At 34.0% G+C, this 14308-nt stretch overlaps 1 protein-coding gene across 10 annotated transcripts in view; it reads left to right on the top strand.

Annotated features, from left to right (window-relative positions):
• The window catches only part of LOC105248882 (cysteine protease ATG4B), a 274541-nt gene that overhangs the window by 167152 nt on the left and 93081 nt on the right, over positions 1-14308 (top strand). For 7 of the 10 annotated variants that reach the window (XR_003123633.1, XR_003123634.1, XM_025414544.1 and 4 more), the window contains one exon: positions 13579-13744. The exons of the other annotated variants lie outside the window; for them this stretch is intronic. Coding sequence is in view for 5 of the 7 variants with exons in the window: in XM_025414544.1 (XP_025270329.1) it covers positions 13579-13744 (166 nt within the window). In the remaining 2 variants the exon portion in view is untranslated. The remainder of the gene's footprint in view (positions 1-13578; positions 13745-14308) is intronic. 10 annotated transcript variants of the gene reach the window in all.

Genomic DNA, 14308 nt, shown 5'->3' with positions numbered 1-14308 from the left:
TTGATTTGCAATAATTCGTCTAGCATGGCGTTTTGAAATAAATTTTCTTTTATGTGTATTATTCATATTTCTTACAATAAGTAAAAACTACACAAATTGTATTGGAAAAGATTTAAAAAAACATTTAGAAAATATTTACAAGAAATTAAAATATAAATGTATTTATAGAAACATATCTGAAATAAAAACAAAGTTGTAACGGTCGTATTTTCGGACGTTTTTTCACAGCGCGGATAGATCGCCGGTGCAAGGTTCTTTGAATGAAAATACGCGGTGTTCAGTTTAATTGTGTTTATTCAAATGATATATATATATATATATATATATATATATATATATATATATATATATATACAGGGTGAGGCATCTAAAACAGGCCACCTGAATAACTTCGTTGGTAAGCCGAATACAAAAAAATTGTTCAGACAAAAGTTGTATGGTTTCAAGGGGAACATATGATGGTGTCATTAGTTTAATCTTGAAGAGCCACCCGAAGGTCACGTGAAGGTCAGCTCCAACTTTTTAAATGGGACACCTTATATGCTTTTGCATATTCTTGTAGCTCATCTCAAGAGCTTTCCAAAACACTACAATTATGTTAGTTTTCATTAAATACTTTCCAAGTTATGAGGCTTAAAATCATTTTTTAATTTTACATAAACCGTAAAATATCTTGTAAAATATTCATTTTTCGATTATTTTACCTTAATACTTTTATGTACAAAATAATGAGAAGAATCAATTGGTGTAAAGAAAACACATAATTGCTTCGAACAAACAAATGTAATTGTTAATTGCAAATTACATTTTTTTGTTCGAAGCAATTATGTGTTTTCTTTACACCAATTGATTCTTCTCATTATTTTGTACATAAAAGTATTAAGGTAAAATAATCGAAAAATGAATATTTTACAAGATATTTTACGGTTTATGTAAAATTAAAAAATGATTTCAAGCCTCATAACTTGGAAAGTATTTAATGAAAACTAACATAATTGTAGTGTTTTGGAAAGCTCTTGAGATGAGCTACAAGAATATGCAAAAGCATATAAGGTGTCCCATTTAAAAAGTTGGAGCTGACCTTCACGTGACCTTCGGGTGGCTCTTCAAGATTAAACTAATGACACCATCATATGTCCCCCTTGAAACCATACAACTTTTATCTGAACAAGTTTTTTGTATTCGGCTTACCAACGGAGTTATTCAGGTGGCCTGTTTTAGATGCCTCACCCTGTATATACAGAGGGTGTCCCATTTTAATCCATCCAATCGAATATCTCGAAAACCAAGCTTGAAAGAGAAAAATGTTTCAGACAAAAGTTGTATGGTTTCTAGGGGAACATAAGATGGTACCATTGGTTTGACCTTGAAGAGTTATTTGAAGGTCACATGAAGGTCACCTTCAATTTCTTAAATGGAATCTACATTTTCTCATTACATATTCTTGTAGTTTATCTCGAGAGCTTTCCAAAACACTATAATAAAATATTTTTTTATTGAGTACTTTTCGAGTTATGAGGCTTGAAATCATTTCTTAATTTAACATAAACCGTAATATATCTAGTAAAATATTCATTTTTCGATTATCTTGCTTTAATACTTTTATGTACAAAATAATGAGAGAAATCAATGGTGTAAAAAAAACTCATAATTGGTTCAAAGAAAAAATATGTAATTGTTAATTGCAAATTACATATTTTTTCTTAAAAATAACTATGTGTTTTCTTTACACCAATTGATTCCTCTCATTATTTTGTACATAAAAGTATTAAAGCAAGATAATCGAAAAATGAATATTTTACTAGATATATTACGGTTTATGTTAAATTAAGAAATGATTTCAAGCTTCATAACTCGAAAAGTACTCAATAAAAAAATATTTTATTCAAGTGTTTTGGAAAGCTCTCGAGATAAGCTACAAGAATATGTAATGAGAAAATGTAGATTCCATTTAAAAAATTGAAGGTGACCTTCATGTGACCTTCAAATAACTCTTCAAGGTCAAACCAATAGTACCATCTTATGTCCCCCTAGAAACCATACAACTTTTGTCTGAAACATTTTTCTCTTTCAAGCTTGGTTTTCGAGATATTCGATTGGATGGATTAAAATGGGACACCCTGTATATATACAGGGTGTCCTAGACCACCCGTCTCACCCGATTTTTTCGTAAACGCGACATTTTAAAGAAAAATGTTTCAGACAAAAGTTTTGTGACTTCGAGGGGGACATAAGATGGTGTCATTGGTTTGACCTTGGATAGTCGTTTGAAGATCACGTGAAGGTCACCTTTAATTTCTTAAATGGAAACCCCCATTTTTCAATGCATATTCTTGTAGCTTACCTCGAGAGCTTTCCAAAACACTATAATTAAGTACCTTTTTATTAAGTACTTTTTGAGTTATAAGGCTTGAAATAATTTCTTAATTTTACATAAACCATAAAATATCTAGTAAACCATTCATTTTTTGATTATCTTACCTTCATACTTTTATGTACAAAATAATGAGAGGAATCAATTGGTGTAAAGAAAACATACAGTTGTTTTTAAGAAAAAATATGGAATTGTTAATTGCAAATTACATATTTTTTCTTAGAAACAACTATGTGTTTTCTTTACACCAATTGATTCCTCTCATTATTTTGTACATAAAAGTATGAAGGTAAGATAATCGAAAAATGAATGGTTTACTAGATATTTTATGGTTTATGTAAAATTAAGAAATTATTTCAAGCCTTATAACTCAAAAAGTACTTAATAAAAAGGTACTTAATTATAGTGTTTTGGAAAGCTCTCGAGGTAAGCTACAAGAATATGCATTGAAAAATGGGGGTTTCCATTTAAGAAATTAAAGGTGACCTTCACGTGATCTTCAAACGACTATCCAAGGTCAAACCAATGACACCATCTTATGTCCCCCTCGAAGTCACAAAACTTTTGTCTGAAACATTTTTCTTTAAAATGTCACGTTTACGAAAAAATCGGGTGAGACGGGTGGTCTGGAACACCCTGTATATACACGGTGGGCCATTTTAATCGATGCACTCGAATATCTCGAAAACAGCACTCTTCAGAAAGAAATGTTTCAAACAAAAATTGTAGGGTGTGAAGGGGGACATAAGATGGTAGCATTGGTTTGATCTTGGAAAGTCATTTGAAGGTCACATAAAAGTCACCATCAATTTCTTAAATTGAACCCACTATTTTTCATTACATATTCTTGTAGCTTATCTCGAGAGCTTTCCAAAACACTACAGACAAATGTATTTTCATTAAATACTTTTTGAGTTATAAGGCTTCAAAGTTTGCAGTACTTCGATATAAAATGCAAAATATCTCGTAAAATATTTAGTTTTCGGTAGTCTTACCCTAATACTTTTATGCACAGGATAATGAGACAAAACTATTGGTGCAAAGAAAACGCATGATTGTTTATAACAAAAAGTGCATTGCAAATTACACATTTTTTATCATAAACAATCATACGTTTTCTTTGCACCAATAGTTTTGTCTCATTATCCTGTGCATAAAAGTATTAGGGTAAGACTACCGAAAACTAAATATTTTACGAGATATTTTGCATTTTATATCGAAGTACTGCAAACTTTGAAGCCTTATAACTCAAAAAGTATTTAATGAAAAAACATTTGTCTGTAGTGTTTTGGAAAGCTCTCGAGATAAGCTACAAGAATATGTAATGAAAAATAGTGGGTTCAATTTAAGAAATTGAAGGTGACTTTTATGTGACCTTCAAATGACTTTCCAAGGTCAAACCAATGCTACCATCTTATGTCCCCCTTCACACCCTACAATTTTTGTTTGAAACATTTCTTTCTGAAGAGTGCTGTTTTCGAGATATTCGAGTGTATTGATTAAAATGACTCACCCTGTATACACGGTCTACCAAAAGTGTGGAAACCCCTAAATATCTCGGAAAATATACGTTTTACAGAAAAGTGTTTCCAACAAAAGTTGTAGGGTTTAAGAAGATCTATATACTGATTCTATCAGTTTGACCTTGGATGGCGTCGTCAAGGTCAGGTCAAGGTCACATTGACTTTTTTAAATGACACCCCCTACATTTGATTGCATATTCTTATAGCTTAATTCAAGAGCTTTCCAAAACACTATAATAATGTTCATTTTTATTAAGTACTTTGCGAGTTATGAGGGTTGAATGATAGAGTAGCGCCGGTATTAACATTATCCAAGGTGTACTACATGGAGGTTACTCGCTCGGATTTGCATCTGTTGTGTGTGTGATCCAGCTAACTAAGGCAAGATCGGTCGTGGATCCAGTCAGCAAAAGCAAAGACCCAACCAAATTACAATCGAGCATTTAAAGACCTGGAAAGCAATCGACATAGTAAACAGTAAATAAATTTGTGGATGCTCATTTATCATAATAATTGTTCGAAATGTGTGCGTGTGCGTGCGTGCGGTGCGTGTATACAGAGATCAGGTTAGGTTGCACCAAACGATTGCAAATGTGTTTCAATGTGTTAAAGTAAATGCTGAAAGTGGCTGCCATTTACTTCCTGACAATATGCTAATCTTTGGTAGAATGTAGAAATGACTTTACGATTCGTTTCAAAAGGTATCAAAGCCATTTCATCCCTTATTCGCTGTATCAATTCGTGAATGGTTTTAGGTTTTGTTCTGTAAACCTTACTCTTCAGATATCCCCATAGATAATAATCAAGAGGAGTTAGATCTGGTGACCGAGGTGGCCAATCCTCTCCTCCCTCATTTCCGTTCCTTCTTCCTATCCACCGTAGCGGAAAAGTCTCATTTAAAATACGACGTGGTCCTGCACCAAAATGAGCAGGAGCTCCATCATGCTGAAACCATATTTCTTGGAAATTATTTGGAAAAGTATTCTGTATGGCTGGAATTATTTGATCAACAAGTAATCTCTCATACCTTTGAGCGTTCAAATATTCTTCAAAAAAAAACGGCCCTATTAAATAGCCATCTATTATTCCGCACCATACATTTATTTTTTGTGGATGTTGTGTGTGAGTTTCCCGCACCCAATTCGGATTCTCATCTGACCAGAAACGAAAATTTTGATTATTAACTTCTCCCGTTAAGGTAAAAGTTGCCTCGTCTGTGAAAACAATTTGATAAGGGAAGATGGGCCGGACATCTATTAGTGCCATCATTCTTTCACAGAAATGTATACGACGCTCCTCATCTCCGTTTTGCAATTCTTGAACGTATTGCAATTTATATGGATGGAACTTGTTCTTCTTTAAAATTCTCCAAACCGACATGGGAGCAATATCGTGAGTTTGAGCGACTCTCTGAACACTAGAATTGGGATCTTCAATAAATGTCTGCAGAACATCAAGTTGTTTTTCTTCGTTGGTTGCAGACAATGGTCTTCCTGACTTAGAGCGATTTCTTACGCTACCAGTTTGTCTAAAACGTTCTATTGTTTTTAACACAGTGGACTTATTAATTCGACGGTTCGGATACGTGTCATTAAATAATCGAACGACATCAGAGAACGATCTTTCGTTATCACCCCATCCACGCATCATGAGGATAGTGATTCTTTCACGTTCCGACAAGTCGCCAGCCATTTTTAAAACGTTTAATTTTAATTAATCGTACGTTGTATTTGGACGATAACAATTAATTTCTGCTTGCTCAAAGCTGAAGTTAGAAGGTGCTCGTTCTTTGATAGCTTTATACATTCTTAGTTGAATTTTAAATGCGAGTTAGACTGCATGTAGTGCGTCACATAGCGGTAAATGAAGGAACTAACGAGACGTTTCATACACGTTTTATGGAGCAATTTTTTGGCAATTTGACTTCAGCGAAATATGAGGATATGTTGAGGAATCGATCTTGCCTTAGTTAGCTGGATCACACACACAACAGATGCAAATCCGAGCGAGTAACCTCCATGTAGTACACCTTGGATAATGTTAATACCGGCGCTACTCTATCATTCAACCCTCATAACTCGCAAAGTACTTAATAAAAATGAACATTATTATAGTGTTTTGGAAAGCTCTTGAATTAAGCTATAAGAATATGCAATCAAATGTAGGGGGTGTCATTTAAAAAAGTCAATGTGACCTTGACCTAACCTTGACGACGCCATCCAAGGTCAAACTGATAGAATCAGTATATAGATCTTCTTAAACCCTACAACTTTTGTTGGAAACACTTTTCTGTAAAACGTATATTTTCCGAGATATTTAGGGGTTTCCACACTTTTGGTAGACCCTGTATATATACAGAATAGGTGTGTGTGTGTGTGTATGTGTGTCACGAGTGTGTGAGCGTGTGTGTGAATATAATATTTGTGTATAATGTCTGTGTTATTCGAGTAATTATGCGACAATAAATGCTGATTTAATTTCGGTCTCGATTTCGAACGCCGGCGGGTGTTTACGAAAGCGCGAGACGGCTCGAGTTTTTGCGGCGCTTTTTCTCGCGGGGATTCCGGTACTCCGAGAATTCTTGGGTTCTCGGAATCGACGGGTATTTTCGCTGTACTATTTATTTCTAGGCGTCGCGATTTAAAGTCCGCGTTCGTACGATTATAATCTATGCGCTTTAATTCGGCGGCGTTTACACGTTTATTTCCGGATGTCGATATTAGAAGTATGCGCTCGCTTGATTGCAAAAGATGCTTTTAGGCGCGGCGGCGGATGACGTGATTCTGAGGTGTGCAGAGCGCTTAAAACGACGGTGTCGGCGACAATACAAAAAAGTACGCGCTCGGCGGTGGTTTGCACGTGCGGTATAGGATTCTATCGCGAAGGATGGGTTGCGCGATGCAGCTGGATCGAGATCACTCGATCCGGGGCGGCTCAGAGCTCCACTTTCCGTGAGAGTTTCAGCTGCGGATCAGGCGGATTGCACTTGTGCGTCAGAACCGTGATCACTCGTCTGAGACGGAGCTCGCTCCACCTTTTGTCTTCGGCTACTTGTGCTTTTTGAGGATTTTCAGGATTGCTTCTGAAGCGTACAGCTTAGAGCGGATCAGGAAAATGTCATTAGAGCTGAGATGTGGCCCTTTTTATACGGGTTAATTGCCCGCATCGGCGCGCGGCGGTATAACCCCTTTCGAACGGGTTTTCGGAAAACGGTACGGTTGGGCCCGTTCGGAGGGATTCGGATAGGAGCCGAACGCGGGTTTTCGCCGGTCGGCGATTCGGGCCACATCGGCTCTATTCGGCGGTGTTCGGTCGAATTTTGACTAACGGCTTTTCAAAGTATTAAAAAAGGTGGGCGCACCGCGCCCTTGCTTCTGCCCGGCGGGTGTTCTGCCGGGCGGTAGCTTCCGGCGGATGTTATGCCGGGAATCGTAACGATGCACCGGGATGCATCGTTACATCACGCCCCTTCTAAAATAATGCCCGAATTGGGGGCATTCGGTCGGTCGATTCATCGGGCATAATCGCGTGGATGTTCGGCGGATTTTCGCTGGTTTTCCGCGGCGGTTACTGCGGCAGTCGACGGCAGTATCGGACTCTGCCATCCCTTGTAAACCGGATAATCCAGCATCCGGCGGTTCTCGGCTTGTATCTTCTCGATATGTAAACCGCGAAGTGCGGGACCTCCACGATGACTCCAGGCTCCACTTTTACGGGAATCGGTGGCGGTGTCTGCGGCCCCTTTGGTCGCAGCAGAGTCGGTCGTGTAGTGTTCGCGGCCTCGGGTCTCAATGGCCGGGGTGGCCGTTCGTAAGGGCGTGGTGCCCTTGCCTTAGGTGGTGGTGGCGGAGGTACCAGGAAGGCCTCCTGTTTGCGGCGATTGGTGTGGTCGGACCGATTGGTGTGACGGTCCCGACCTTCGGTGGCCGCGCTGGTGTTGGCGTGGTGGTGTCTGGTGGTGCCGGCTCCGTCACCGTCGGCGGTGCCTGCCTCGTATTCCCGAAGCCTCAATATCTTCCAGGATCTCTCTATTTGTCGCTTCCATTTCGCTCGATGGTTCGCTCGAAAGTGATCCTTTTATCGTCGCTATCTCTGGCTCGAGGTCGTTGTCATCCTTGGGGGGAATAAAATTGTTATTGTTTTTGTTGACATGAGCGGCCTTCAGATCTTGTACGTGTATTATCATCGATGTTTTCCAATTCTCTGGACAGCAACTTTCCCTCAAAGAATTATTTATTACTTCAACAAACTCTTCTTTCATTACATTTAACGTTGATTTTAATACATCGCTAGTTATTCCTTCTTCAGTCCCTTTCTTTTCTGACACTCTTATAACAATTTTCTATAAATCCTTTACATTAATCATCTTAAAGTTTTTTATAATTCCTGTATTTTCAATAATGTAAATAATTCTTCTACCCGTATTTCTAGATTCATCAATATTTTCCCTTTATTGTTAATTCTTCTACTATATTCTCTAAAAATCTAACAAAATCACTGTGTGATGCACTCGGTGAATGATATACTACCATTATCATACCTTTATACAATTTTTCTTTTTCTGTTGCAATACACCAGCAATTCGAAATTATTTTTTTCGTCAATAATATTTCATACTTAATATCGTATTTTACATATAAAATTACTCCTTCTATTTCTATTTTCTGCATTGCATCTAATTATACTATAACCTGGAACATTCTTCACCTCACTTCAATTTCAGCAGTCAATCTTGTTTCAGATAATGCTACAATTGCAGAATCAATTTCTTCATAATCTGATGCTATATCTCATCTTTATGCGCTAACAGACTTTGCGCATTTGTATATAATATTAATTCTTCTTTCTTCTGTGATTGCTATTTCGTATCTTCTCAACCGGCTCTCCTCTTCTCTTCCTGTATTGTCTTCCTGAATGTTGGACATTCCGAATCAAGCCTCGTGCTTATCATTTATCTCCAAGTTGTATGCTTGAATTTTAAACATACAGTTTACGCATCTCTTCTTGGTTTCCCTGCATTCAAATGCTTTATGTTTCCCGACACATTTGTGGCATGTTTCATTTCGAGTACAATTTTTCGCAATATAAAAATAACTCCAGCATTTAAAACATCTTTTAACACTAATATGATTAAACACGGGGCACTTATTTCATCTTACACTTAGTTTTTTTTTACTTAATATTAATTCATGTGTTTTTTTATCTGTTTCAATTATTATAGAACTTTCTTCCTTTCTTCTTTTTTGGGATTTACTATCATATTTACTATCAAAAAAAATTTTGTTTCCCATTTTTCTTCTCTTTAATTATTCTCTTCACAATTCTTATTTGAAATCCTTCATTTATCGTCATTTTATTTTACTTTTTAATTGTATCTATTAAATTATCATCATTCAATTTTATTTCCTCTTCACTAATATTGACAATTTTTATCTTTGGTTTTATTTGCGAAGACTCCGTCCTTGAAATTCTCACTCAACTTGGCTTGTATGGTAGTCTTTAATTTTTCCATCTCCTCTTCTGTCTCACAATTCAGAATGACTGTTCCTTTGTCCATTTTGCAATATTTTCTTTAAAACGATATAACTTTATTAAAAAAGGTCGTAGAAAATTGTTTAAAATATGGATTTATTAGGAAATAAATGAGCTTCAAAACTCATACATTTGTGTATTAATGTGTAGATTCTCCTGAGCAACGCAACAGTTTAAAAAAAAATTTTGTTTCCCATTTTTCGAAGGCTATTTTCAACGTCCGCCATTTTATAAAACATTTTTTTGTAATTCAAATTTGTTTTCCTTGGTTTTTAAGAGAAATGTTCGAGATTTAAGCTTCGTTTCATCTCGATATGATCATTTTTTGCTGATTTATCGCTATTTGAAAATGTGAAAAAATTATGTTAAAATTTAGTGGCCCGTTTTCTTTGCGGGTGAGTGTATATAAACTCGCGATTATTAATAAAAGATCAAAAATATAGTAACTATTTTTATCACTTTCTGATATCTGATATAGGCAGATGAGATTTAGAATATTAAACTGATTGGAATCAATAAGATAAATGAAAAATTATTCATTTACTGCCTTTGAAGCATAAAGGAAGAATTTAATTTTAAATAAATTATATCTCAAGTTTTATAAGTTAAATTTAATTACTTTCACCATTTATTTTATTATTAATTTAATAAAATTGAAGTTTTAATTAAATTGAGTTTTTCACACTATGAAATATAACTATAATATAATATATGAAATATAACTATAATATAATATATATTATATATTATAAGTTATATTAGAAGAAATTTGTAATTAACCGATAACTCGCTGATAATACTATTATTTAGCATCTGTAATAATCAGTTTTATTGCATTTATATTACATATTTATATGAGTGATCAGAAGCTGCAGATTCTTCTCCGGATTTGTTACCAATCAGATTACACGCGTGCAGAATCTGTTTAGTTTCTACAATTTGACGTCAAATCATGTTAACAGATCTGCTCGGTTTTTGCTGACATTCTGCTGTCAGATTTTGTGAGCAGGTTTTGCTTGCAAATTGTGAGTCTATTGTAGATATAACGGATGCCAATCTGTTGGAAAATATCGGGCGTTTTGTTTACCGGGAATTAATCAATCTTTATCTTTCTTCACAAATTTATATTTGTTCGCAAAAATAATTAGAATCAGTAATTATAAACAAAAACATAAATACAGAAATAGAATGTAACAAAAATAAATGATAGGAAAATTATGGTTATTATTTCAAAGACATTAGGAATCAGGAATTAAAGTTACACTTATTTTGTAATTCTTAATGAAACTAAATAATAATTCTGAAGTGTACTGGCAATAGTAACGATAAGCAAATGTAAACAAAGAAAATATAAATACATAAATAGGATGTAACGAATAAATAAATAAGTATGAAAAGTGTGATATTTTAAAAATGGTAGGAATTGAAAGAGAATGCCACAATAATTCAAAGCGTGTATATTTAGAAATTCATTCTCTAAAATATCAAGAGAAAAGTGACTCATGAAATATAAGTTAATGTCAAAATTTATTTATTATTTTAATTTATTATATTTATTATTATATTATTATTATTATTATTATTATTATTATTATATAAACGCATGCACGCATGTAGAAAAAATAAATGCTTGTGTAAGTATGGAATACACGATCTAGCTATAAAGTTTTAAGACTATCTCTACCAAAAATAAAGAAATTGTTATACCTTCAATATTATCATTTATTTTTCAATGTATATTCCTTTTAATTTCACACAGAACTTGGTGCGTTCCTCTAGCATGTTTTGGATGTTTTGAAAATTCGAAATTTGGACGCTGTTTAATTGTTTCGTAACATTGCTTTGAATCTACTTCACATCATCAAATCAGCTTCCTTTTAACTTTAATTTAAGTTTGGGGGAAAGAAAATAATCAGTCGAGGCCAAATTGGAAAAATAGGAAAAGGAATGAAAGCACAGTCACGATTTTAGATGCTAAAAATGATTGCAGCATTACCCAGTGAGTAATGTTTGTCAAATCGATGTCGAATTGATGTAGATTCGACCAACATTTATCCCTGGGTATGCGCCGGAGCGTTATAATGGAGCAGAAACCAATCACTATTCCTTTTTATCTCAGGTTACACATTGCCCAATTTTTCAAGTAACTTTCTTATATGTAAAATTCAATTAATTGTTATCCTTTATAGAACAAATTCTTTGTTAATTATGCTTTTCACATTACAGGAAGCATGTTTCCATAATAATTTTACTCAATTTTCCACAAAACTTGATCGCATACTGTTGCTCAATAAATGCTTCTATAACGAAACAAATATATCACAAAACAGATTCGAATACAAACTGCACTGAATACTGATAAAATACTGATAAATACTGATAAAATAATATATAATACATAATAATCAATACTGATATATAATACAATAATAATCAATACTGATAAATTTAATAAAGGCGTAGTTAAATATTATAATATAACAGATTTTAAATGACGAAAGATAGGTGGCGTTGTTTGGGCATTTCATATATACAGGGTATTCCATTTTAACTTTGCCATCGAAATATCTTGTAAAGTCTAAAAGATACGAAAAAAATGTTTCAGACAAAAGTTATATGGTTTCAAGGGGGACATAAGATGATGCCATATATTTGACCTTGAAGAGTCACTTAAAGGTTACATGAAGGTCATCTCCAACTTTTTAAATGGGATATCCTATACGAGATGTGTTCAAAAACAAGGTGACTTTTTATTTTTCTCGAAAAATATTTATTTATTCATCAATATCTATTTTGTTCCCTTCAAAGTAATCCCCCTCAGATATTATACACTTGTGCCAGCGCTTTTTCCAATCCTCGAAGCACTTTTGATATGCGCTTTTTGATCTCGAGCTCTTCCAGCGATGCGGTCTTTATCTCCTCAATCGTGGCAAATCTCCGTCCTTTCATGGATCTTTTCAGTTTTGGGAACAAGAAAAAGTCGCAGGGGGCCAAGTCCGGTGAATACGGTGGCTGAGGCATGATTACGGTGTTGACTTTGGCCAAAAAATCACAAACAAGCAACGACGTGTTTTTGGTCGAAATTCAGCAATTTCGGAACAAACTTCGCCGCCACACGTTGCATGCCCAAACCGAAAAAATTGCATGGCATGAGCTAACCGATATGCCGACATCCTCAGCAACTTCTCTAATAGTGATTCGACGATTCTCCATAACAATTTTCTTCACTGCTTCGACGTTGTCATCGGTTGTTGACGTGCTGGGGCGTCCAGGGCGGGCATCGTCATTAACATCTTCTCGACTTTCTGTGAAGAGCTTGTACACATTTTAACCACTTGTAAACATTTTTTTTGCTCAGAGTAGACTCGCCAAATACCGCAGTCAACATTTCAAGTACGTCAGAGCATTTAATTTTATTTTTCACACAAAATTTAATACAGGAGATAAAGACCGCATCGCTGGAAGAGCTCGAGACCATACCAAAAAGCGCATATCAAAAGTGCTTCGAGGATTGGAAAAAGCGCTGGCACAAGTGTATAATATCTGAGGGGGATTACTTTGAAGGAGACAAAATAGATATTGATGAATAAATAAATATTTTTCGAGAAAAATAAAAAGTCACCTTTTTTTTGAACACACCTCGTATACTTTCACATTTTCTTATAGCTTATCTCGAGAGCTTTCCAAAACACTATAATTAAGTTAGTTTTCATTAAATACTTTCCGAGTTATGAGGCTTGAAATCATTTTTTAATTTTACATAAACTGTAAAATATTTTTTTCGTATCTTATACTTTACGATTTTTCATATTTTAGACTTTACGAGATAATATTTTGATGGCAAAGTTAAAATAGAACACCCTATATATATTAATTTTTTATAGTCAAAAAACTTTATAGTTAGATTGTTTATATTTTAAATTTTATAATTTTTCAAAAATTTAAATGAATAGCACGCGCGCAGGTCTTATGTTTAATAAATAAAATTTGTTGAAAATTTAGAAAGAGAAAGAGGATTTATTAGATATTTATATTTTTATTACGTTTTAAGTACAAATACACATTACGTTACGTGATATTTTGAAAATTATACATATATCATCATTATATGTATATTATCATTAATAATTAATTTATCTTATATTTCAGTGCTTCTTCTGTGCTACAGAAAAAGAATTTAAATCTTTATGTAAATCAATGCAAGAAGAATTAATTTTGCCTGAGAAACAACCATTATTTGAGCTCTGCAAAGAACGTTTAACACATTGGACACCAGCAGATGATGTTGCTTCTGAAGCAATAGCAACTTCTAGTTGTACGTATTTAATTATTATTATAAACAATTTATGTGTTCGATTCGTATGAATGTATGCGCATGTGTACATGCGTGAATGCATATTATATGTGTATACGTGTATGCTTTAACTTCACCAAAGTGTTTTACTGATTCAAAAACAACTTAATATTTACGTATCATGTATTTTTATTAGAGGTAAACGATACATATTCGTACATATCTTGAAAAAATGTATTTCTAACAGTATTCAATAAGAATGCACGATTTTGAACAAAAATTGATATGAAAAGAATTGATAAAAATCGGAAAATATCGATACTAAATAATCGATTAGTGTAAAAAAAAGAAATAAAAAAATCGATACATCAATTTTATTTTATTTTTTAATATTTAAAATCTGATCATTCTTATAATTTTTTTAATATTAATAATTTTTTTGTCATTTAGAAGAGAATGTATATAATTAAGATCCATGCCCAAGCACATAATGATAAAATTCATATCTAGCTTGATTCGTATTCGGTTCGAAGATTGCTGATTTAAAATAATAAATAGAATAATATAGGTCACTAATATGAAAAG

The sequence above is a fragment of the Camponotus floridanus genome, unplaced genomic scaffold (genome assembly GCF_003227725.1).
Source record: "Camponotus floridanus strain SB8 unplaced genomic scaffold, Cflo_v7.5 scaffold83, whole genome shotgun sequence".
NCBI lineage: Eukaryota > Metazoa > Arthropoda > Insecta > Hymenoptera > Formicidae > Camponotus > Camponotus floridanus.
Note: the sequence above shows the minus strand (reverse complement) of the source record. Positions and strands in the feature narration are given on the sequence as shown.